The sequence below is a fragment of the Pipistrellus hanaki genome (genome assembly GCF_964339955.1).
Source record: "Pipistrellus hanaki genome assembly, chromosome: 16".
In the NCBI taxonomy this organism is placed as follows: domain Eukaryota; kingdom Metazoa; phylum Chordata; class Mammalia; order Chiroptera; family Vespertilionidae; genus Pipistrellus; species Pipistrellus hanaki.
In genome coordinates this window covers 8251068-8277690 of record NC_140518.1, presented here as the reverse complement: position 1 = coordinate 8277690, position 26623 = coordinate 8251068, and the positions used below count along the sequence as shown (strand labels likewise).

Here is a 26623-nt window from a genome sequence, read left to right as displayed (position 1 = left end):
TGTAGATCCGTGTTTCTTAGCCTTGGCTGCACATTAGTCACCTGGGGAGCTTCTAAAACAGATACTTTGATCCCATCCCTCAAGATTCTTTTTTAATTGGTCTTTTAAAGGGGCCTGAGCACCTGACTTTTCTGAGTTCCCCAAATGAAAGAGTCTACTGGCAGGTACAACACACAGGTACTTGTTCAAAGCCAGCCTTGCAGCTGGTGTGCCGGGTGTGCGTGGTTCTCCACAGCTGCCGGAGGGAGGGCGGGTCTGTCCCTTTCTCCGTGTGCGCGGGAATGACACAGACCAGCTCCAGGGCCCAGCTCTTAACCACATCTGAAAGTGGGTGACCAGAAGTGAGTCCTTCTCCAAACTCAAGCCATACATTAATTTAGCCCAAGCAGCCTCTGACACGGACTACAACCTTTTAATTAAGAAAAAGAAAAGAAATGAAAGGCTCGTTTCCAAAGGACTCACACGTAACAGATGTGTACACAAAGCTTTTTAAGTTTTATTTTCCTCGGGTTGAAGATTCATCGTAACACGCATGCATTTTAAAACAGTAACAGGGTCTCGAAGTGTTCCGAGCAGACATTAGACAAGCACAGGGGCTGAAAATTCCTATTTAAAAAATGGAAATTGCAGTGGGAAATGGAGGTCACACACACATGGCGGGGTGATAGTTTATCCTGCTCCCCCCTGAAATTGAATCTAGACTTAATTCACATTTTTTATTACAATGACCAGACCTGATGCTTGGGTGTGCTGAGCACCACCAGGCCTTCCCCCAAAGGTGGTTGGTTCCTACTTCCCCCTGTGCAAGAGGAAGGGGCTGCTCTGGAAGATTCCTCTCCAGCCTCCGGGATCTCAGCACCACCCACTGGGTAAGCCACGTCTTCCCTTCGGAGGCACCCTCATGAGGGCCCTGGCCCCGCCCCCTCCAGACCGCGCAGATGGCTGGTGCATTGAGGGGCAGTTACTTGAATGTTTTCCCTTTGATTCCTGTGCTGAGAGTGGACTCGCCCTCCACACGTTTCTGACGGAAAGAGGTGAGGTCCCTTGACTTGGGAGAGCTGTGCTGAGGGAGGCCAGAGCTCTAAGGGTTGTTTCAACACTCCAGCCCCTAACGTGTTAGTAGCTCAAATGCTGGGGAGTGCTGAGGTCTTTCTCCCAACTGGGACTGGTAAAAAGACAACTGGGGGTGGGACTGGCTACTGAGGAAAATCCTGGGTCTTTGGTTCACCTCCCAGGGCAGATCCCGGCAGACTGACGAAAGCACTAGGGCAGGGGCTGCAGCCCCCAGTCCGGAGTCCTCCCGGGGCCTGCCTGAGGCCTAACGCACAGGCCAGAGGAAAAGGGGAGTAGGAAGAGCTGCCTGTGACGGGAACTGAGGGAGGGCTGCTGAGAATAGCCACAGACCAGAGCTCCTGAGCAAGCAAGGGACGATGGAGCACTGCTCCAGCTGTGCTCCCGGACTGCGGGCTTCCCAGCCCTCCCATTACTCCCACTGTGGGCATGGGAAGGAGCTCCCACTGGGAGGATGAGACTCAGTGGTTCACGAACAGGAACAAGGGCCAGAGGCCTTCAGCTAGTAGTCTCTGGAGTTTTCAGAAAACCCCTCGTTTTGGCTGGGAAACCTGGAGACTAGTCTCTTATCTGTAGCCTTTCGGAACAGGTGCAGGATGGGAGAGACTGGGGTACGAATCCTCCCTTCAGACCTCACCAGTCAGCCACGTCCTATTCTCAGACCTTTGCTCTTGGGAGACCCAAAACTCCTCTAGGATGCCATGAGGCAGCCGAGTTTCACAGCTCCAGGGAGTGAGGTTGAGGGTCGTTCCATCCCCTCAGCAGGTAATGGCGGGATTTGGGGAAGAAAAGTGGGGACAGACAAAAGCTTGGGGATCAGTTCACCTTCTCTACATTCAGACTGCAAACCAAATATAGTATCTTCATCATTACAAAAAGAAGAGAAAGAAAACTTGCATAAACCAAGATAAATAGCTTTTAAACATTTGAATGCCAAAAGAATTAGAGGGCCAAACCCAAGGTTTTGAAAATAGCACAGAATGACCTTTAAAAAAATCTACAATTCACCAAACCACAGCTTAATGTTCTGACCCAATCAACAACACTGTCAGAAACACAAAGAGCATTTGCAATAGGGTGCTACCTCTCAAAATGTAAACAATATACAAAAAATAAACCGCACAAAATCACAAAACTCAATGTTAAGTCATACTCGGTAGCTCATCTTTCACTGATAGGATTATTACATAATTCATACACATCATGGCAACATGATCAGACCAAATGCAGGGAGCCCGAGGCTACGGAGGCTGCTGGGAGCCAGCCTGCCAGCCTTTGGAGATGCTGGGCCTATGAGCAGGTCCAAATCTCTATTCTTGATTAAAAGGTGGGAAATCAAGTCCAAACATCATTCCTATAGAATCCCTAAGTCAGTTTGTTTTCTCCATGTGCCATTTGGTTTCAAGTCCTTGCTCCAGTCCCTTCGTGGTCTTACTGCCGATGCTCAGAGTTCCCTACGGGCCCTTCCTGGGCCCAGGGCAGTTGTTTGGCCCATCTGCTTCTTCCAGAAGGGTCCCGCAGCCCCAGAGGAGTCCAGAATGCTGTCTCCGTTCCCTCCTGACCTAAAGCTGCAGGTAGGGCAGAGATGGTGACGGTTCCTGCTCCAGAGGCTGAGCGTGGCCAAGTTTGGAAGGACCGTAGGAAACCAATCCATTCATTCCAAATGCTTCCACAAACTTCCTTCGAATCTGTGTTTTGCCGTATCTCCTCCTAAATCCCCCGTTCCTGGTGGGGGGTTGAGGAGATATGGAAATGTACCTCCCCAGCACAGGGCTGTTTTCTCTGCTAGCTAGACCAGACAGCTCTGATGTCACCACGGAATGACAGCTCAATTCTGAGTCCTGGATAGCAAGGCTCAGAGGTGGGAGAGAGCCTGAAGGAAGCCGCAGGATGCCACTCCTGAGGAAGCCTGTAGGTGGCAGATCTGTTAGAAATCTAGATGGGGCATCAAGGAAAAAAAGCCCGAGGGTGGATCCAAATCCACTCCCACCTCAAGCCTCTGCATTGGATTAGGCGGTCACATCCTCACGTGATCCAAGAACAACCTCAGGCTTGGGCACCACATCCAGGCGGGAGGCATCTCTCCCTGCTGGCCGCAACATCCCGGTGGCAAACCCAGGCCAGGGAGTCAGACCTACAGGGCAGCCCTGGGAGCCCAGGCCCCTGGAGATCTGCCCCAGCTGACCGCTCGCTAAAGTGAGGCGCCTGGGCAAAGGTCACAGGAAGGAAGTGGGCGGAGGGCACAAGCCCTCATTGGACACCCATCAGCTTCTGGGGTTTCTCCAAGGGGAAGAAAGGGACCTTGCTTGTTCCTCTTGACCACGTGGGAGGCAGGTTTCATCGAGAAGAGAAGACGTCTGACCTCCAGGAGCCCAGAGAGCCCAGCGGCTGAGCAGTGACCCGGTTCTGAGACCCAGCAGTCGGAGAGCCCAGCAGCCCCACCCTCGCCAGCCCAGGAGGATGAACTCGCTCCCTCCGAGAGCTTTGATTCTGATCCAAAGTGACCGGCGTGGACTGGAGTGTTCCGTCGGGAGGACAGCGCTCAGGATCCGAGGAGGAAAGGTGAAGGAGGCTGTGCACAATACTTCATCAAACTGAAAGTGACCCGAGGAGGCGGCGTCTGACCTCTCCTCCGGGTCAGTCCTCGGCTGAGGGGACCCCTGTAACTGAAGGGACTAGGGCAGGATGGGAGGTGGATAGGGTGATGACATACATCATCATAAAGAGCAAACCGAGGGCAATGAAATTTCAGAAAAACCCAAATAAACCCACAGTCACCTCTCGCCCCATGGCGTTTTAAAGGCTACAAGGTGACAAAAAGGGAACCCCTTTTAGCCTGGGTCAACGGGATGGGGGAGTGAAAGGTAAGGAGGAGGTGAGGCCACATCCTGTGAGCACAAGCACACAGCACACCCCCCTCCCCAGAACTGTTCAGTCACAGGCTGCAGTCTCACTGCTAACGCCCTCCCCGGCCCCCCACTCTGCTCCCACCCCTCCATCTAGCCCAAATACACCCTCTCCCCCTTCGGATCCCCAACCCCGTATCTCATTCTCTGGCTGTGGCTGAAGGCAGAAGGTCACTACGTCAGGATGTTGGACATGAACTCGTTGAAGCGCTTGGAGTACTGCTCAGGGTTCACAGTCGAGATCTCGGCCCCCGCCTGCAATACAGAGATCGATTCAGGCCCAGCTCCTTGGCCCTCAGTGGCAGCTGCTCCTGGGACGAGCCTGGCTGTTCAGGAGCCTCTAGATCAGCATTAGAGCTGAATCCAACCCCATGGACGGGGCAGGCCACATGGAGAGGGGGCAGCTATGTCTCAGAATTGCCCCGGCCCCTCGTCTGATTTCCAACCCCAGGGATGCACCCACTGAAGCAGAGGCAAGTGGTGGGAGGTAGCAGAGAGCCTCCTGACCTCTGGGAGCTGCTGTTTGGAGAAGAGTGGCTGGAAGCCTCTGGGGCGCAGTGCGGACAGGTAAACAGCCATTACCGGCATCAACAAATCCCGCATGCCCAGCACCCTGGGAGAGGCTCCAGGGCCGCAGAGTCCCGAGGGCCAGAGAACACAGGGGAAAACAAGTCGGCATATTATCCAGGGAGGAATACAGATGGCAGAGAACGAACACCAGGCAACCTGGCAGGCTGTGCTTCCTGTCCCCTGCCCTGGGGGAGGGGCACAGGGGTGTCTCCTTAGAGCAGGAGGCCTGAGAGGCGAGGGCCCACCCGCTGGGAGAACTCACCCCATGTTTCACTGTTTTGGCTGCATGCGCAGCTTTCTTCTTAGCGTCGTATGGTGTGAGGATATCAATGATGGCCATGAAGTAGACCTCCTTCTTGGGGGAACCTGGAGGGGGAACAAGGAGGAGGAGGTGGCAGAGAGAAGAGCAGCAAGTAACTGGGTCCATAACCCTTCAGATGTGAGATCCAGGTCGATCCCTACCATTTTGGATCTGAGGGGGGAAATGGCTAATGGAATCCTCAGAAGCTTTCATAGTTTTTAGAAATTATTATTATCGATTCCATAGAGAGCTCAGAAGAGAGACAAACATCGATCAGCCGCCTGACTAGGAATCGAACCCTCCACCTTCTGGTGTATGAGACCACCTTCCAACCAATTGAAGATTCCATATCATATCTCTCATCGTATTTGATCTTCACAGCTCCCTGTGGGTTGACATGAGGGTATTTATAAAGTTTTATTCATCCCATGAGTCAGAGAACTATGCCTCAAACATCCAGGACAAGCAGAGATGGTAAGAAAGGCCTATGGAGAAGACCCCCCGGCCCAGAGGACAGTTACTGCTGATGACTCAGTGTGGAGCCTGGGGGCACAAAGAGGCCCAGCTCAGCGATTGCTGAATGAAGTGGAAACCCAGACCCACACAGAAGCTAAACAACGGGCCAGGTGGGCAGGAGGAGAGCCCGAGTGGGCAGGGCAGCAAGGCTCCTACTTACTTTCATGGCTCTTCATGGCATACACATCAACAGAGGGATCGAACTCCCCGGGGCCGAAGAAGCGCGGGAAGCTGAGCAGGTTGCCGGGGCTGTCCGGCGGCGTGCCGTACGAGCAGATCAGGTTGCCCATCCCGTCGTTCTCACACTCCTCGTCCTCCGCCCGCTCCTCCACCTCCATCTCCTCCTGCTCTGCCCGGTCCACGTCATGGATGCCCACCAGCAGGCTGTAGTCCATGATCTTCAGCTGGGCCAGAAACTAGGGGAAGGAAGGCAGAAGTTACGCAGGACATCGCAGGGGCATCTGGAAAGGGGAGAAGACATTCCTTTCAACTCAGCTCTCCCGTCTGAAAACCAGAGGATGAGACCTCAGTCCCTGTGCTCCATGGGGAAGACGGTCATCCACAGGGGCCGGAGCTGCGGACCCACAGCAGCGGAGCGGGCCGCCCTGGGAGAGGCTGAGACAGCCTGGCAGACGGGGAAGAGTCAGGCAGGCAGAGGCCGTGGAGGGAAAGGCGAATGCGCACTGCAGGGAGAGGGGGACAGCCGTGCGGTCTGGGACCAGAGGCCATGGCCAGTGTGAGGAAAGACATGACGGAATGCCACTGTCTTTCAAATCCTGAGTCTCAATCCATTATGATTCTACATCCAATTTAGTGGGCTGAGACTAGGACTTTGAAAATTATTATTAAATACCATCAAATAGAAGAAAAAGCTCTGGCCGGGTGAGGATCTTCCTGATACATCAAGGCTGTGGGTTCGCTCCTCAGGCAGAGCACAATATAAGAAACAACTAATCAATACATAAATAAGTGGAACAACAAATCAATGTTGCTCTCGCTCTCTCCCTCCCTCCATTCCGCTCTCTATAAAATGAGTAAAAAAAATAATTAAAAATATAATGAAAAATAGAGTACATAACATGAAGTAAAGGTAGATAGTATTTCATTGTGTGTGCGTGTGTTTTGGGTTTGCAGGTAAAATGTATTTCTAATGGGGTAATAGGCAAAGTTTGAAAACATATGCAATTCAGCTTTTTTCTGCTCAGGGTAAAATGGGGAGAAAATTTAAAGGAAACACGATATAAGGATGACGGAGCCAACCACCGTCCTGAACTCTTTCCTCAAGGTCAAAGGGCTGTGGTGCAGGGGGAGGAGGCTGCAGCCCCCCCTCCACTGCGGCTTCCCGTGCCGCTCAGTCCCGGTCTGTATGTGCTGTGAGTCGAATGGTGTCTCCGGTCTCCTGATGTAGGACTCCAGGTCTCGGAGGAGAACAGAGAGTGTGGGAATGACACAGGATGGACATGGTCAGCCGGCATTCCAGTCTGGCTAATAGTGAGACCAGAGTCACTGGTCCAAATCCTCATGAACTAGCCAGCAGCCACCAGCAGCCACATGCCAGGTCACACACTGAGCCTGCAGCACCTTGAACCTGTCTAACTGGCCACTGTGACTAAGGAACTCGGAGGAGAATGACAGTGGGGCCAGAGAGCTCTGCACACAGGCCCAGACACAACTGAAAGCACAAGAAGCCCTGACGACAGAGATCAGCAGAATCTCCTCGACGGAGAAAGGTGGGGGCAGCATTCCAAGCACCTGCACAAAGCTTCTCAAGGCCTGGGGAGAAGGGGCCGGATCCCGGGAGAGAGAGAGTCCCTGAACCGTACCCCCTCCCATCCTCTTGAGAACATTTATAAAGCAACATGTACATGTAAATGAATTCTGTAAACTGCCTTTAAACATTCTCAGGAGCAGAGTAAAGAGAAAAGCAGAAAAGGGAGGAGAGACTGAACAAACTGAACTTCAGAATAAAGGCACAAACATGGTAGGAAATGATGAAGGACAAGCTTCCCAGCAAAAGAAGCCTGTAAGACTCATGCTCACAGCAGCACTGGTCACAATGAAGCAACTCGAGTGCGATGGTTCATACTATGTGCCAACCTGACGGGCCACTAGGCGCCCGGACATTCGCTCAAATGTTATTCTGAGTGTGTCTGTAGGATGCCTATGGACGAACTGACATTTGAGTCAGCAAAGTGAGTAAAAGAGATTGCCTTCCCTAAGGTGGGTGGGTCTGAGGTGTGTACAGAACAAAACGGAGGACCCTCCAGTGAGTCAAAGGGAACTTCCTCCGCCTGCCCATCAGCTGGGAAATCTGCTTTTCTCTCCAGATGTGGCCTGAAACAGCCACTCCTCCTGGGCCTGAGCCTGCCAGCCTCCAGACCGAAACAATACCATCTGCCCTCCTGGGGCCCCACCTGGCCAACTGCGGGTGTTGGGACTTGTCAGGCTCTGTAGTCATGTGAGCCAATTCCTTGTAATAAACATCTTTCCATCTGTCAATCAATTTATCTATCTACTTACACTCTTCTTGTTCTGTTTCTCTCTGGAGAATCTTAACTAATATACCGAATGTCCACTGGTGGGTAAATGGGTAAACAAAATGCACTCATGCTGTGCACGGCTGGTGGATCTCCAGAGCTGGCTTCCTGTTGCTCTGATGGCCGGTTGCCCCTCCACAGGGAACCACCAGGAAGGAGTTCTGAAGGAGCCTGAGAAAGGTGTTGGAGCAGATGAGGGAAAGCACTCCAAACGGAAGGTTCATCTGCACCAGCTTTAGGTGCAAATAACCACCCCTCTGCTCAGATCACCACTCCTTCCGTCTGCACTCTTGGGAAGGAGTGAGTTCAGTTTTTTTTGAAGAGGCTCCTGCTCTGGGGACAAGAGGAGACCCTGCTCGACCGGTGAAAGCGAGTTAATCGGTACCTCTACGTCCCGCTTCAGCTTTTCCAGGAAGTTCTTCTTAGTCTCCTCTCCCACGTGCAGCTTCTGCCCTTCATTGAGGAAGTCGTTGTCTTTGAAAGTTGGCAAGTCCTTGGCCTGGGAGACAGCAGCAGTGTTAGCCGAGCAGCCCGATTCCTTTACCCCAAGGGTCCCTGCCCGGGGCAACAGCACAGAGAGGGGAAGGGTCTACACAGCAGGTGGCCAACAGCTCAGCACAGGAGGCTGAAGGCCCAGGCTTCGGGCAGACAGGGACGGCGAGTGTGTCCAACAGGGAGGACTGACAAGCATGCCTTCTTGCTGAGCCAGGGCTAGCGCGGGCGTCAGGCAGCCACCCCCTGATCCAGGACGGGCCAGCCCTCCAGGACGATGAAGAGCCCCAAGGGCCAGCCCAGCGGCTGGAGACCCAGGCGAGGCTGAGCGGAGGGGAGGCTGAGGCTAGGCAGTGCTCAGTGACACCGAGCTCTGGCACACGGCACGTCTGGGAAGTGGACTAGGGGCTGAGATGGAGGAAGGGACAGGATGGCCAATCGGTGTTTCGCATCCCAAGCCAGCCCATTCCCCACGCGATCAGCACTGGCCCCAGCTTACCTTCTCCTTGTCACTCGCTTCTCTGGCGACCGTAGAACCCTGAAAGGATAAGAGCCATCAGGAGTCCGGCTGAGGCAAATTCCGCTGAGCGGGAACCATGCCCAGTTTTTGGGGAGAGGCAGCAGGTGAGGGAAGTAGGTGGTTAGAATCCTAGAGGGGCCAGGAGGCAGCGGCTTGCTCACTTCCTCTGTCAGCGACCGCTCCCAGACTCTATGTCCACGTCCTGCTCAGGACTGTGGACAGGCGTCAGGAGACAGGACTGTGCCAGGCGTCTCAGTGCCTGCCCTGGGGGAACTTCCCCTCCAACAGGCAGACAGGCAGGAAGCGGTAGCTACACAATGAATGAGCCCGCTAACCACAGTGGTGTGAGTGGTACGGAGAGGACACAGGACACTCTGAGAGCCCGAAGCACAGGGAGGGGCCTGGACTGGAGAGGGCCAGTGGCCAAGGCCTGCTTCCAGAAACAAGCGATACCTGAGCTGAGCTCAGAGGGGGTGCAGGAAGTAACTGGGTGGGGGAAGGTGGAGGCAGAGAAAGGGCAGGGAGGGAAATAATTCAGGCCGCCTGTGTGGACCTGGGGGAGGAGGGGAGCACAGACTGCAGGGCTGGGCCGGAAACCAGTGCCGCTGAAGCAGGGGGGCAGTGGTGCAAGGCAGCTGGTGAAGTCAGAGAGTGAGTGCTGTGGCTCGCAGGCCGTGTGCTGCCTTCAGTGCCTAGAAACGCAATTGTGCTGTCAGTCCACGGGGCCTGGACAGATGCCAGTGTGTGTGCACTTAGAGCAGCCTGTCCCATCCCACTGCCAGCAGTCACAGAGCGTCCATCTCTCTATATAAAAGCCTAAGCAATCAGCTGACTGGCCGACCAGCCAGTGCTATGACATGCACTGACCACCAGGCACTTGGCAGCTGCAGTGTTTGCGGGATGCACCGGAACCAGAGAGGAAGGAAGTCCGATTCTGGGGTACGTCACCCAAGAACCGCCCTCTCACCATCCAGGACTCCTCGGGGGATGTCGGAGAGCCAGTTTCAGCAGAATCCCCGCCAGCCAGGCAGAGGGACCCCACCAGTGCATGAATCTGTGCCTGGGCCTCTAGTTGTTACATAAATGTGGTGCAGGGGGGCTTAAGTGACCTCCTGTCACTGTCACCTGGACGTCACACAGCCCGTGGCCCACAAGAATCAGACAATCAACGCCAGAGCCACCTGTCCGTGCGGCATATGCTCTGGATTCCCCCTTACGTGGCAGCTGGAATCGTGGCGCTCCCGAGCCCCGGGGGAGAGAGCCGCCGAGCTGGGAAGCGCACAGCCCTTTACCTTGAGGTCGTACTTGCGGTGAACAGTGAGCCGATGGCTGAACACGTTCCTGGTGACCACCATGTAGGTCTCCACGCCATCCACGGTCAGGCGGTACATGCCCAGGAACTGCGGCAGGAGGGTGTTGCCGTGGCACTCCACGATGAACTGGGAAGGAAGGCGGAGGCTCAGGAGCGCAGGAAGGTGCCGGGACGGACGGGCCCTCCCAGGCTCAGACGCTGCCTGCCTGGGACTCTAAACTGAGTTACGTGAAGTCACCGGGCTCCTGAGACTTACAGCAGGCAGCCGCCACCCCCACCCGCAACGGGCTAACGGAGCGAGAGGCGGGGCCGGCTGTACAGGGCCCGCTGGTTTATGTTGCTGGGGCTCCTCCGTAGGAACACCACTGGTCTAGGCTGGCATCTCCTCTGCGGCTGCAGTGGGAGCTGCAGGGCAGAGAGGGGCTGCAGAGGCCGCTGGGATCGAGCTGTCTGGGAAAACAATGCTCCCCACAAGCTCTCACCCGGCCACGCCCCAACTGTAACTCCCCAAAGACTAGACGTCCCTGTCACCACTTCTCAGGTGCCCCAGGCTTGGGGCAGGCCCTCAGATAAGGCCCCCGCCCCGCACTCCGGCTCCTCTCAGGGACAGCCTCCGGGGAGAGTGGGGAGTGGGGACAGGAAGGAAAGCAGCCGTGCCGAGCCCACGGGACCTCTTTCAGAAGAAACCAGGGGGGAAACTTCCCAACTCTGGCAAGAAGCAGCAGAGATCAGCCACAGGCCTTGTATGCATGCACATAAGCATAACCAACGGATACAGACGCCAGGCAGTGAGGGCATGAGCGGGGGGTGAGATGGGGGGACACGGGGGGTTGAGGGCACATGTAATACCTTAATCAATAAAGAAAACAAGCAAACAAAGAAGCAGCTGTTCAACTGGGACAGAGCCAGGAACATGCCTTCGTCCTTCCCTTTCAGTCCCTCCTCGCAGACACAGTACCGGGGGCCCAGTGCTCGGGGATCAGGAAGCATCTGCTGTCACCAGAGGACCCCTCTCCCCCGCTCCCTCCCTCCTCGGCCCACCCTCCGCGCCAGGCTCGGGACTCACCGTACCTGGTGGTACTTCTTTAGGATGTTGTGCATCTCGGCCACGTCCTCGCTGGAGACCGTCTTGATGACAAAGCGCCGGTCGTAGGTGGTGAGGAAGCGAGTGCCACACCGGCCCTGGCTGTCGCTGTTGATGGGGGCGCTGCGTGTCACTGAGTTCTGAGGGACAGGACAGAGCGAGCGGGGCTTGGGAGGGGGCCGGGACTCTGACGCCGCAGCTTCTGCGATGGGCCGTCGCTCCAAAGCCAAGGCCACTGAGAAGATGGGACCTTCCTCGCCCTTTTACTCCCGGGAAGGTCATCTCTCTCCCCAAAGTCTTCCTTACGAGTGACAAGAGCTGCTGCCAGTCTTTGGGGTGGGAAGAGGGCTTCCTGTGAAATGCTTCCTTTGTTTCTGATCCCGGACAGCTACCTACGACGTCAGGGACTCGCAGGTGATGTGACCCCTTAACTCCTCTGCTCCCCAGCTTCCTCACCGGAGCACCAGGAGGCAGAGCGAAGTGACTCTGCCAGTCTCTTAGGATGACGGAAACGAAGCTCAGGACAGATTCCAGAGGTCTGGCATAAATAAACCACGGGCACAGCGGCCTCTCTCCCCCGTGTACCTGAGCTAGGAAACCCTTCCCAAAACCGGAGTTGGTCCTACCTCTGTCCAACACCTCTGCCTCCACCTCCAACACCTGCTTCCCTGCGCAGGGCGGGCTTTTCTGGTCTGTACCTGCTCCTCCTCGAGGTCCCCTCCCATCAGGGTCAGAGAGCTGTGGGGGCCTCAAGAAGAGCAGGGGAAGGTGAGGCAAACAAAGGGGATGTGTGCACCAACAGACCCTGGGAAAGGCCTTTGGGAGCAAGGCAGGTAGGGAAATGCTGAGAAGACACAGAGTGATCTGCTCACAGAAGCCTCTCCTCTCTCACCTGGGACCCGACTCTGCCTTCACCTAAAGCCCCCTCACGAGAAGGGGGCACCACGAAAGCCTGAAGTGGGGAGGGGCTCCCTAGACTAAAGGAGCACCCCCAAAGCAGGATGTCCCCGGCCCAGGCTACGTGCCTGAGGGCCCGCTCTCCCCGCCTGGTCCTTCTACCAGGAGGACGGAGAGGCCTCAGGCCCAGGGGGGGACTGCCTGCACCCTGGCCTCTTTTCAGGCAGCGTCTTCTGACTCTACATCACTGGCAGTCCTAGCGTCCCTCATAGAACACCACCCTCCCTGCCCCATTTCAGTTGTGAGCACAATCATTGCCCACAAGGCTATTAGAGAAAAAATGCAGACACTGAGAGGATCTGGTTAGAAGGCCAAGGGGAGGGGGAGGAGCCACAGTGGAAGGAAGAGGTCCGAGCAGGTTACCTGGGTTGTGACTATGGCAAGAAGTTTCAGGAAAGTCTCAGGCTGCAATCAGGTCATTATTTCATTTAAGGTTTGTTCCTAGCCGCGGGGGCGGGGGACCTCCCAGTACCTCTCAGACCTTCCTGCTTGCCCAAGCCCCTGGCATCTCCTCTCTCTCCCCCTCTCCCTCTCCTCAGGACACACATCTCTGCAGGAGGCCTTCAGCGTGGAGAGAGGGGAGGGAGACTCACTCTGCTTGTCCTGGGGAAGGCTGACAGGGAGGGGGTGGAAGGGTTCGTGTTTTAAAAGCCTGGGGCAGCCAAAACCGGTTTGGCTCGTCAGTCTGTGGACTGAAAGGTCCCAGGTTCGATTCCGGTCAAGGGCATATACTTTGGTTGCTGGCACATCCCAGTAGGGGGTGTGCAAGAGGCAGCTGATCGATGATTCTCTCTCATTGATGTTTCCAACTCTCTGTCCCTCTCTCTTCCTCTCTGTAAAAAAATCAATAAAATATATATTTTTTAAAAATTAAAAAATATATATATATAAAAGCCTGGGGCATCCGTTTAGATTTCCCCAGGCTGTGCACTCCTTTCCCCGACAATGGGAAGTCAGCCAAAGGTCTTCCTGCTACGGAAGTGAAGGGGGTTCTCCACCACAGGCTGTCTCCCGAGGGAGGAAGGTCCAGGGAAGGTGCTAGGTGGGGAAGGGACAGAAACCACAGCTGTAGTTACACTAAAATGTCCCTGATGTTGGGATTCATTCCCCCCAATGGGACAAAGGGGGCAGTTTCCTGCCATGCCTTGCCCCCTCCCAACATCAGGACAGGGGACAAGGTTAGGAGGCGGCACTCCAGCCTGGCAAGAGATTACACTCGCCTTAGGTCTTCCTTTTCTAATCTGTCTACGGGCTTTAAGAGGCCTCCTCTCCCGCTGGCAATAATTCTCTCCCTTTTAGGTGGAATTATGAAGGAGAAGGCTTCTTCAGTCTCCACTGGGATGTCAGACTAACAGAAAGCAGCTTCTGCAGTCCCTCTCCCTCCCCGGCTCCCAAGGCCCTCACTCCTCCAAGAGCCACCGACACAGAGAAAAGACTGCCTGGGCCTGAGAGCAGCAGGACAGGGGGACACAGCCAGGAACGGCAGACACGTCTCTCTGCGTGTCCTGTGGCTTCCTGGCCCCACGCCACCTGCCAATCCCGATTCTGCAAAGACGCGTGTACCTGGTAATCCTGGTCGTCAATCCCAAACCTCTCCCGGAGGTTCCGGAACACCATGGGGCAGTACTCCTTAAACTTGAAGCGGCTGGGCAGGTTCTCCCTGGGAAAAGCAGAGACAGGCCTTTGTGAACATCTCGCTTAGTATCTTAACTCTCACATCAGAACTCTCAGAGTGTGGTCCATGGACCACCGTGATCTGAACAGTCCGCAGGGCTTAAATGTAGGGTTCTAGCCTCCAGAAATGCAGGAGGTGAGCCTGGAAAGCTTCTTTTTTAAATTCATTTTTTAGCCGAAACCGGTTTGGCTCAGTGGATAGAGCGTCGGTCTGCAGACTGAAGGGTCCCGGGTTCGATTCCGGTCAAGGGCATGTACCTTGGTTGCGGGCACATCCCCAGTAGGATTGATGACCCTCTCTCATCGATGTTTCTAACTCTCTATCTGTCTCCCTTCCTCTCTGTAAAAAATCAATAAAATATATTTTTTAATTCATTTTTTTAAAAATATATTTTTATTAATTTCAGAGAGAAAGGGAGAGGGAGAGAGACAGAAACACTGATGAGAGAAAAACATCAACATCCACTGGCTGCCTCCGGTACGCCCCAGCTTCTAGAATAAGATGATGTTATTACTATGGCAGAAAGAGGTCACTAAGGGACATTTTCAAATCAAGCTTCTCCTCCAGCTAACAGTCAGAGACGACTGGTGGGTGACAGAGCCCAGCGGGTGAGGTGGTGAGGACTGTGGAACGGTGAGAGTGGAACCAGGATTGGATTCAAATGCAGAAAGGAAGAGAGTGTGAGCAGCAAACAGTTTCTGGGGTGACTCATCTATCTATCTATCTATCTATCTACCTACCTATCTACCTATCTACCTATCTACCTATCTATCTATATATCTATATGTGTGTGTGTGTGTGTGTGTGTGTGTGTGTGTCTGTGTGTGTGTGTATGCCTAATATGCAAATTTCCCCTCAGGAGTTCGAGCCAGAGACCTGGAGTTCGATTTCTTGCTATGACGTGTGCTGACCACCAGGGGGCGCTGAAGAAAGAAGGAGGGCCCCAGCCAGCAGCCGGAAGAAAGGTCCCGATCAGCCCTGATAGCAGGCCAGGCCTAGGGACCCTACCCATGCACGAACTTCGTGCCCCAGGCCTCTAGTAGTAGGATCAAAAGCAAGGTCCCCAAAGGGCTTAGAGTAGACCCCAATCTGTGCCAGGTGAGATGGCTGCTTCAACAAAGCCTGAGACAACCTTCAGGCCCCAGTGTCCATCCAAGAAGCCACAAGGAACGAAAGTGAGAATTACTGTGGATAGCGCCCTCAGGCACCGTGCTCAGCCTGCAGATCACACAAAGCTGGAGAGAAAACAGCTTGGATGCATCCCAGGCCAGAATCGAGGCAGGCAGCTTCTAGCCTCAGACTAAGATCAAGATAGGGCCACTACTTTTAGCCTCAAACTAGACAGCTCAGCCCTGAGCAGCTCACTTCTTACCCTGGCCCTGGATGAATCACCGGGGCAGAGCCCAGGCCCTCCGGGGCACTGGAGGGAGCTGATAACGGAGTGAGATGACAAGACAACTGGGGGAGAGAGGCCGTAATGAATGCCTCTCTCCAGCCAGCTTTTCAGCTCGGTGACCCCGGTGTCCCTGCTACACCCTGCCAGGTGCGGGCGGCCCCGCCTCACACAGGTTTCAGCAGCTCTCTGCTTTACGGGAAAGGATTGCCCACACAACCTGAGTCCACTCAAGAGGCAACTTACTTATTGAAGAGATGGTTGTCCACCTTGATCTTGCTGTATGCTTTGAAGTCATCTGGCATCAGCATGACGGGAACGGGGACGTTGCTCAGCTCATTGATCTGCAAAGCACAGGGAGAGTGAGGCCCGCAGCTCGGAGGCCTCCTGCCTCAGACAGACCATGGGCCGCCATGTGGATGCCACCATCTCACCATAAACATGCTCATGGATTCCCTCGTCTTCGTTTCTGCTCTTCTCTTCCCAACCGCCTCTCCATCTACTGAAATTCTCCCCACCTGACATGGTCCAGCTCACAAGGCGCCTCTTCCATTCATCTTTCCACGATTCCAGACCATAGATGTCCTTTCCCGTTAGAATTCCCGTGTCCCTCTTTTGGCCATCTCACAGCCTCCCTCGTTTGAAGTTAATGTTATTAACCTCCTAAGTCTGCGAGACTATAACCTAGGCAAGATGGCAGTATTGATCTTTGTGAGCAAACACCATCTCACTGATCTTTGGGGGCTCTGTAGAACTTGGTCCAGGATGTGCATATAGCGGGAACTACATAAATATTTGTCAATGCAATGATGGATCAATGAGTACATGTCACCCAACCTACGTGAGTATTGAGGCCTCTGAACATCTTCATACAAATTGTGGGTCTCTCAAGAAATCAGCGTAGGCCCTGGCCAGGTAGCTCAGGAGTTTGGAGCACTATCCCAAAGTGCCAAGGCTCCGGGTTCAATCCCAGTCAGGGCACATACAGGAATCAACCAACGAATGCATAAATAAGTGGAAAATGCCCCCCCCACACACACACACACACTTTTTTTCTCTAAGAGAGAGCGAGAGAGAGAGAGAGAGAGAGAGCAAGAGAGAACGAGAGAACGAGAGAGAGAGAGAGAGAGAGAGAGAGAGAGCGAGAGCGAGCAAGAGAGAGGGAGAGAGAGAGAGAGAGAGAGAGCAAGAGAGAGGGGGAGAGAGAGAGAGAGAGAGAGAGAGAGAGAGAGAGAGAGAGAGAGAGAAATCAGCTAGGGCAAGAAAAGAACTGGGCGTATAACTCATCTTCAAAGTAAAGGCTTCAATTCACAGTGAGCAGAAGAGGTAGAGATATCTGGCCACTGGCTCACTCTCTCTGATTAAAGCAGGGCCAGTTCTTAAAGCTGTGTCCTGCCTCATGATAATTGGGGGAGAGGTGCGCGATGGGGGGGGGGGGTGCTTTGCCCCCACTGCAAGGTACCTTCTCCTTGTCTTTCCTCCCCTGAGGGAGCTGCCGCTGGGACAGGGAGCTGGCTTCCATTGGTGCAGGACTGAGGGCAACCCCTTGGCTTCCCCGTTCCCAGTTTGCCAATTAGTGGGCTAATTAGCCCCAGACGTCCTCTCCCATCACAGCAGAGCGTTTGACATTTGACCCTCAACCCAGTGGCCACTAATGCATTCCGGATTTACAGCGGAAACCTCAGTCCTGACTTAATGGACAGCGGGGAGGGAGGGCATGGCCTGGGTCTCCCGGATCCTTCCCTTGCAAACCCCATTATGTCCATGAGGCCCCACGTGGCCATGAGGGGGTAACCTGGAGTCATTAATTAGGGCTCCCCAGAACCGTAAATGGGGGGAAATGGCATTTCATTCGCTGCCCCTTTTATGTTCCAAACCATTTTATTTGGAAATCTCTGAAGACAGAGGAAGTTCAAGTTAATGCAGTAACTGGGCTGGTGAGTGGGACCTTCCTGGAGCTGGTGGGGTATCCAATGGACACGCGGGGGGATTGAGAAAGGCAGAGAGCGTACGGGGAGGAGGGACAGTAGGGCAGTGGGAACTGGCAGTGGGGCTGGGGGAAACTGACCCGCACAGGTTCAGGAGTATATACTGTATGCTCTGTTCATATGAAGTTCTAGAACAGCAATCTACAGTGGGAGAAATCCACTAAGAGGTGGCCTGGGCTGGCTTGGGAGGGAGCTAATTGTGAAGGAACTGAGAGGTGTGACAGAAATGTCCTCTATGTTGTCTGGAGTGATGATTACATGGGTAGATACACGTTTGTGGAAACTGGTCAACCTGTACTTAAAATGTCCAGCATCCAGCTCTGTGATGCCTGCCATTGGATAACGGGCCACACACACACACACACACACACACACACACACACAGCCACGCCAGTCCCCACTCCGAGGGGTGCGCAGGGAACCTGATTGTGTGCCTACGGAGGAAACCGTTCCACTTCCTTGCTTTTCTGCCAACAGAAACAATTCATGGTAGCTGTCCCACTTCCTCTTTCCTGGCATAGTAAGCTTGGCTCTGAGAGTTAAAGGAGTTCACGGCTCTTAGGCAATTCTGCCTTTCCTAGCTCATAGCATCATGCTAGGAAGAACGTACCACTGGCTCAAAGAGTATGCTTTTACACCAAAATGTCCTAGCCTGTGCAGCTGATTGACTCTGGGTTGGTCTAATGTCCAAGCTGGGTGCCAAGGCCTGGGCTGGATCATCGAGAGCTAAAAAGACAGAGCATTTGCCTGAGGGGGTCAATGGCCCCGTAGGCAGGGTGAAATGCTCTAACAGGAGCTATTCAGGGATGCTCTCTCACCCATCCTCTCTGTAGCTCTCGGGAGGCATAGTTTGAATGGTTGTTAAGCTGGTTAGTTTTGGGCGCTCATTCCCTCTCTATTCTTGACTACACAACCTACTAGTGGGAAATCTCTGAGATATTGGTCAACAATCCACACATCTGAACTATGTAGATTCACCCCTCATTTCCTGGGACCACATGGAGATGATTCACTCACTCTAGGGATTAGCTGTACCTCTTTATTTTAGTTGTGCTAAATTTTTTGTCCCCCGAGTCCTATTCAATTTCAATGGAACAAGCACTTACTGAAATACCTACGACATGCTTCATGTGTGTTAGGGAAGAGGGGCCACGCAGTGGGGGAGACGCTGTACACACTGAAGTAGGAGCCCGTCCCCTTCTCAGGGAAAGACAAACCCAGGCTCCGGGGAAAGCGGAAGTCGTATCCGAGCCAGTGAGGACGAAGGGACGGGCATCAGGAACAGCTGGTGCTCAGTCCAGAGAAGGTGAGGTTAGTGTGGGCAGAGGGTAAGACTCCCAGCCTCACCCATCAGGCTAGGATCAGGGCACCTCCTGCCCCTTCTGCTACTGCCAAGAGCACTTGACACTGGAAGAATCTACAAGATCCTGTTACAGCCCAGCTTAACTCTCCCTGGGCGCATCACCCTCAGGGCAGCTTTAACTCCTTCCCCTCGAAGGTCCTTCCTGATCTGGCTCTTCAGCTTACTTTTCTACTCAATGTATTGAGGGCTTATTCTAGGCCAGTCCTGTGCCAGGAACTGGGGAAGCAAAAAGGGGAAGGACATATCTCTGTTTAGCTAGGAAGACAGACAAGTAGCTAACACAACATGAAGATGCGATAGTTATAAATAAAGGGAGATGGGAAAACAGATTAAGAAATGATTGATTCGTCCGGCTGATGGCAGATGTAGCTCAGTGGTTGAGCATCAGCCTATGAACCAGGAGGTCACGGTTCAATTCCTAGTCAGGGCACATGCCCAGATTGCAGGCTTGATCCCCAGTGTGGGGCATGCAGAAGGCAGCTGATCAATGATTCTTTCTCATCACTGATGTTTCTCTCTCTCTCTCCCTCTTCTTTCCTCACTGAAATAAAAATATATATATTTCAGCCCTAACTGGTTTGGCTCAATGAATAGAGCTTCAGCCTGCGGACTGAAAATGTCCTAGATTCGATTCCGGTCAAGGGCATGTACCTTGGTTGTGGGCACATCCCCAGTGGGGGGTGTGCAGGAGGCAACTGATAACTGATCCAGGTTTCTCTCCCATCAATGTTTCTAACTCTCTATCCCTGTCCCTTCCTCTCTGTAAAAAATCAATAAATATATATATATATATATATATATATATATATATATATATATGAAAAAAAATGATTGATTCTGCCCTGGTCCAAGTTTCTCAGTGGTTAGAGCATCAGCCCAAGAACCAAAGAGTCTCGGGTTTCATTCCTGGTCAAGGGCACATACCTGGGTTTCAGGTTCAATCCCCGGCCCCTGTTGGGGGGCCTGTGGGAGGCAACTAATTGATGTGTCTCTCTCAAATTGATGTTTCTCTGTCTCTTCCCCTCCCTCTTTCCTTTTCACTCTCTCTAAAAATCAATGGAAAAAACATTCACAGGTGAGGATTTAAAAAAAAAAAAGTGATTGATTCTGACTGAAGAGTGAGAGTTGATTGCTAGAGGAAGTCAGAGAGAAATATACATAAGAAAAGTCTAGAATGGTAAATCTCAAAAAATAATAATAATAATAATAATAATAATAAGAGGAAGGAAATTCCAGGCTGTGAGAACAGTCAGAACCAAGACTCAGAGTTGTGCCCGGCCAAGGTGGCTCAGTGGTTGAGCGTTGCCCTATGAACCAGGTCAAGATTCGATTCCCAGTCAGGTCACATGTCTGAGTGGTAGACTTGACCCCCCGTAGGGGGTGTGCAGGAGGCAGCCAATCAGTGATTCTCTCTCATCACTGACGTTTCTCTCTCTCCCCCTCTCCCTTCCTCTCTGAAATCAATAAAAATATTTTAAAATATATATATACTTTTAAAAGTAGAGAGATAATACAGGAAAGATAGGTGAATGATCTAACATATTATCAATTAATAAATAACATTCTGCTTCTATTTATTGAATGCCTGTAAACAGCCAGTGCTTTATATTATTGTATATTACATTACGTGTCATAATACATTTATACATTTATATTGTCTTTATTATTTCTATACTTAATAGTTACATAAGGTATTATTAATTTGATTTTGCAAAAGAGGTTCAAGGTGCCTTGCTCAAGGTCACACAGATAATGTGTGCAGACTCAGGATTTGCTCCCAGGCTTTATGGTGCCAAAGCAGAGAGAAATTACTACTCAAAAGCTAAAACAACATCAGGGGGACAGCCTGGATTTGAACTTCGGCTTGTCCACTAAATGATAAATTTGGACTCAACTACGCAGGCAACGGGAAGTCCTCTCAGGTTCAAGTCTGAGAATTCACGTGATCAGACGGGCGATACAAAAATGTAATTCTGGAATCAAAGTCAAGTAAGGATTGGAAAGGGCAAAAACAATAAGCAGTGTCATTTATGGGGCCATTACAATAGTTTAGGTGACAGACTGTGGCAGCAAGAGTAGAGGAAGGAATAAAGCTAAGAGAATCATCTAAGATCTGGCTCAATGACACTTGCTCTACAAGAACTCCCTTCTCCCTAGGCCAGTGGTCGGCAAACTCATTAGTCAACAATACAGCAATAGACATTTCTTTTAAGAGCCAAAAGTTTTAAACTTAAAACATCTTCTAACACCAATTCTTCAAAATAGACTCGCCCAGGTCGTGGTATTTTGTGGAAGAGCCACACTCAAGGGGCCAAAGAGCTGCATGTGGCTCGAGAGCCGCAGTTTGCCGACCAGGGCCCTAGGTTGATTTATTTACTCATGCCTCTGTGTATCTGTATATTCAAGTGTCACATTCACTTTGGTAATTATTTCCTTATATTTTAATGTCTTCACTAGGCTGTGAGCCCCTACAAAAGAGGAGACTATCTTACTCATTACTTTGTCCCTATCGTGACTGGCACAGTGGTTGCACAACAGACGCTGGGTGGAGGGATGGATGGCTAGGAAAGGGGGATTGAAGGATGGCTAACATTAGGATAAAGACAAAAAGATACAGCAAAGCTGGTGTGGCCATGCCAGGGGGCCATGGTCTGGAGGAAGGGAAAGATTAGCATTGGTTATGGAGGCTATGACCAGAGTGCTAAGAATCTTAAACGACAGGGAGAGAATAAACTTTATTTGGCTGACAAAGGGGAGTGACTGAACCTTCTGAAGCATGACTAAAGCAACGTTACAGCAAGATGTGCCTTTCCTTCACTATCCACACATTTCTGGACCAACCTCTTTCACCTCCAGCAGAAGTGCACTGTGGAATGCTAACTCATCCGAATGTCACACTCAATATCTCTATATAAAAAAGGCTAATATGCAAAGTGTCCCTCGGGAGTTTGGGAGTTCGATCGCTCGCTATGACGTGTGCTGACCACCAGGGGGTAGCACAGAACGAAGGAAGGCCCCAGCAGGCAGCTGGAAGGCCCTGATTGCAGGCCAGGCCGAGGGACCCTACCTGTGCACGCATTTCATGCACCAGGCCTCCAGTAACATATAAGAATGGTAAGTTTGTTGTATCTCTTATCATAGTAGTTTTTGGATTATCTACACGATTAATTCCATGACCATTAGCATCAATAATGAGTTTAACCAAGCTGAATGAGGGCTAACTTAGAAGTAGAGTTCACTCTATGCTGATCCTACTGGAAATGAAAATTCAGTCACCAGTTCCAGTCTGGTGAATTGCTGATTCTAGAAGCCTCCACTTCCCTGTGTGACCTTCATTGGAACTGCTCCCCAGGAGGTGGGGCTGGGCATACAGGATTCCTGTCATGTCCCAGGGTTCCGTGGGTGACTCAGCTATGGGCTGGCTACCATGACAAACATTTATTACCTGCCGCCATCAGAAAACATGACGTACTGGGAACCACACTCTCAAACCAAGAGCCCCAGCAAGACCCGGAACTCCAGAGAGAGAAAGGCGAGAACAGAGAGCCACAGGGGCCAACAAATTCACCCCTGAGTCTATTCCTTCCTTTTATACTTTGGCTTTTCTTCTCCTGTTGAGGCCCACTGCCCTCTATGAGGTCGGAAAGCCTGGTAAGGGACAAATTCACCCAAAGGCCTCATTAGAGCAGAAGTTTCCTAAGGTTTTTAAAGAAACAGGTCAAGAGAAAAAGGCAGGAAAAGTAGGTTCTGGGTCTGCACTTATAAAATGCATGGACAGGATGGGGGTGAAATGTGGGAGAGGAATGAGCAAACTTAAGAATGAATCTGGCCCTGGCTGGTTTGGCTCAGTGGATAGAGTGTCGGCCTGTAGCCTGAAGGATCCCAAGTTCAATTCTGGCCAAGGGCACATGCCCAAGTTGTGGGCTCAATCCCCACCCCCTAGTAGGGGGTGTTGGGGAGGTAGCCAATCAATGATTCTCTCTCATTGATATTTCTATCTCTCTATTCCTCTCTGAAATCAATAAAAAAGACAAAAAAAAAAAAAAAAAAAAGACTGAATCTGTTTCTCACACCATACACAAAAATGCAAAATGGATTACAAACCTAAATATAAGAGCTAAAACTGTAAGAGGTTTTTTTGTTTTTTGGGTTTTTTTAAAGAGTTTTTCTTAGGAGAAAACGTAGAGAAAAAATCTTCATGACCTTGGGTTAGGCAAAGCCTTCTTAGATTTGGCACCAAAAGCACAAACAACCAAAATAATAGATAAGTTTGAGTTTATCAAAATTAAAAACTTGAGCTTCAAAAGAAAACACCAAAAAAGTGAAAAAGATAACCTAAAGAATGGGATAAAATATTTGCAAATCATATATCTAATAAGTAACTTGCATTCAGAATATATCAAATTCTCTAACAGTCAATAATAAAAAGACAAATAATCCAAATAAAGATGCAAAAAGTTTTTTTCCCAATGGGCAAAGGGTCCTTTTTTTTTTTTTTTCAAAGGATCTTAACAGACATTTCTCCAATGAAAATACAAATATGACCACTAAGCACATGAAGATATGTTCAACTTCACTAGTTACAAAGGGAACAAATTGAAATCACAATAACGTTTCACATCCACTAGGATGGCTACAATAAAAAAAAGACAGACAGTAACAAGTGTTGGCAAGGACTACACACACACTCTGCTGGTGGAAGTGTAAGATGGTGCCGCCACTTTGAAGAACAAGGCTGCTGGTTAAACATAGTTACCATCGATCGCTCCTATTCCTTCTGACCACCTGGGTGAGGCTACACGGACACCTGGTCCTAACAAAGCAACATGTTATCAAGCCGGGTCTGTCTCTACTGCTCTCCCCGCCCCTCTCACAAGCCACCTCTTCCGTAATTCCAGACCCTTTGAACTATGTTTCATCCATGAAAACATCGGTTCTCCCTGACAAACCCGAAGTCTTTTGGGTTTTCTCTCTGTTTCCGACAGTCTTCCTCCACCAAACCCATGGGCTTCATCCTAGTCCAGTGGCGGGCAAACTGCGGCTCATGACTACTGAGTTTGCCGACTACTGACCTAGACTCTCGATTCCAATAATTACAGGCTGCTGTTCCTTGTGATTAAGCCCCTATCCCAGTGGTCGGCAAACCAACCACTGTGACCTCGTCCATGAGAGCAGCTCATGTGACAACACTGGAACCTAAAAGTAAATCATCTACCTCTGAGAGAGTAACTCATTGAACTACAGGCCGAGACAGACCCATTCACCATCAGCCACAGACCATCATGGATGGCCTAACTGCCTAAATGGGCGAGAAACTAAAGAATCAAAGAAAACGGGAGATCTGAAATCTCAGATTGCAAAACACTGCAACAGCGGGCTTCTGAAGCAAGGTAATCGCCAAGAAAGGCTAGCAACCCACTAAAAACAATGTGGTCCTGACCCCCTAAAGCAGTGGTCGGCAAACTGCGGCTCTCGAGCCACCTGCGGCTCTTTGGCCCCCTGAGTGCGGCTCTTCCACAAAATACCACGGCCTGGGCCAGTCTATTTTGAAGAAGTGGCGTTAGAAGAAGTTTAAGTTTAAAAAATGTGGCTCTCCAAAGACATTTCAATCGTTGTCCTGTTGCTATGTGGCTCTGTTGACTGATGAGTTTGCCGACCACTGCCCTAGAGAATTGCAAAATTGTATACACTTCTTCTGGGGAGATGCCTCCATTTCCCAGATGGGGACCTTTAAGAACTAGACTTATTACAGGCTGGGTGGAAGCATCAAAAGTTGGGGCTAACTGACCTCAGAAGCTCACTCAGCCGTCCGGGTCTGTGGTGCCAGTGGCATTTCCCCTGAGGTGTTGGCTCTTTATGCCCAGAAGCAAGGTTCTTGCTTACAGTCCATGCCTTCCCAGCTGGCCCTCCAGCAAACTTTCTGAGTTAGCCAAGAGAGGTGACTGCTGCATCCCATGGAGTAGGAATCACAGCTATACCCACCCACCTGGATGGCCTAACTGCCTACAGATGCACCTGATGCCCCATCTGAGCAGATGACTGCCTATCAGAAAACCAAGCCCCACGCACACGCCCTGCCCAGGTGCACACAGTTGAGGTTCATGCATTCAGGTTCTCTAACAAGACGGTACTTCCCAACTGTCCCCGGCACGTGGCTGAGAGACAGGACAAGGAACAGGAGGCAGAGAGGAGGAGGCAGGCCGCTCAAGCAGCCCCGCTGGCCAGCACAGCCCACCGCGCTGGACAATGAGCTGCGTCCGCTGGTGTGGCCACAGGGATCCCGACTCCTGGACCTCTCCCAGTTCTCTGCACAGAAAGGATGCTTTCTAGTGAGAAGCAGGCAGCAGGACAACATCAAGGACGGACTTCTAGGCAGTGACACGGGGTTCACATTTTGATGTCAAATGACCCCCGAGGTAGCAGGAAGCAGGAGGAACAAACTCTGCCGGACTATTGGCCAGAAGCGGTTCGAGAACCAAGAAGAACCGCACCGTACACAGGTGCTTCTCTGTATCAGGTGTGAAGTTCTAAAACAAGGCTCAGGCCACAGTCTATCCATCCACCGAACCAAAACTCCATGGAGGGAGTCTACGGGCCATTTCAGGTGTTCAGAAAAGCGAGGGGAACGAAAGGACCGAAACCCAAGCCGTTAGCTCCATCCTCCCTACTGCAAACTTTTCCTCGGTGGGGCTGGTTGTCTCGGGTCCTTTTGCTTCTTTTGCTCGTTCCTAATCTACGGGCTCCCAACGACATGGTCAGAGTGCAGGGGGTGAGTAATTGGAAGAGGAAGAAAAAAGACCCTAAGCAAGCAGGACATAAACCAAGCCCTCCAGCTCGCACTGGCCTGGGCTCCAACTTCCGGACGGACTGTAGGACAATCTCACAGCGCCCCAAGGATCCAGGGGACCCCTCTCTCACCCCGATCACCACCCACTGCCACACCCTTCCTGACCATACAATAGAAAGCTAAATACACGAGAAGTCAAAGGCTTTGGCATGAGCGGCGCATGGGAGAAAGCCGGAAGACATTCCTTCTACCATCCACAGTCCTTAAAACCCGGCCTCCCCTCTTCTCTCCTCACTAACCCGGAGGGCCCTGGCCAAGTGTCTGTGGTTCAAGGCAGCCTGTGCTTCTCCAGCGGGTACATCTCGTTCAAGCAGGAGAAAGGGAAACCCGGGAAGGACTTCCATGGTCAGGAGGATGGGAAACTTTGAGGAGCCACACCGACCAAACGACCAGACACAGAGGCACCGCCAGGCAGGCCAATGCCACTTGCCCTGTCAACCAGACCCTGAGCCGGCAGCGGGGTAACACGCATGCACCCCAGAGGGCGAGGCGGAGAGAGAGGGGATGAGGGCGATCCCGCTGCACCCAGGCCTTCCCTCCGCGCTGCAGGGCCGGCCGGGCGAGCGCCCCGGACGCGGGCACAGAGGGGCTGAGGGCGGGAGGCGGCGGCGGCGCTCCACGGGGCACAGGCCTCGCGGGGCGCGCGGGGCGCGCACGGCCGGCGGCCGGCGTGCGGGGCGGGGTGGGTGGGCGTGCGAGGGGCCGGAGCGGGGCTGCAGGCGCCCCGGCCGGGCCGCGGGGCGGAGGCCGGGGAAGGCGGGGGGCGGCCGCGAGGCCGGGGGCGCGCCGGGGAGCTGGTTACCGTGTGGTTCACCCCCCACATCAGGACGCTGAGGATCGGCTCGCTGGCCCGGAATAGCTTCACTTTCTGGCACACAAAATGCTTCTTCTTGGTCTTGGTCTTGCTGGCGCTCAGCGGCGCCACCGCCACCGCCGTGGTGCTGGTGCAGTTGGACGACATGCCCGGGGCGGCGGCGGCGGCGGCGGCGGCGAACGGGGGGGCGGCCGAGACAGCGCGCGAGCCAGCGGCGCCAGGCCTCCCCCGGACCGATCCCACCCCCCTCCCTCAGCGCGCCATGGTCGCGCCCGTC

General features: G+C 52.5%; 1 protein-coding gene across 1 annotated transcript; it reads right to left on the bottom strand.

Annotated features, from left to right (window-relative positions):
- Nucleotides 1-476: 476 nt before the first annotated feature.
- Nucleotides 477-26623, bottom strand: PIP4K2B (phosphatidylinositol-5-phosphate 4-kinase type 2 beta). Its single transcript, XM_084862419.1, has 10 exons — nt 26335-26623; nt 15581-15678; nt 13830-13926; nt 11297-11449; nt 10206-10352; nt 8893-8931; nt 8287-8400; nt 5525-5780; nt 4810-4913; nt 477-4232 (listed from the first exon to the last, which is right to left on the bottom strand). The coding sequence occupies exons 1-10, from the start codon at nt 26491-26493 to the stop codon at nt 4152-4154; spliced, it is 1248 nt and encodes a 415-aa protein (XP_084718545.1). The 5' UTR covers nt 26494-26623; the 3' UTR covers nt 477-4151.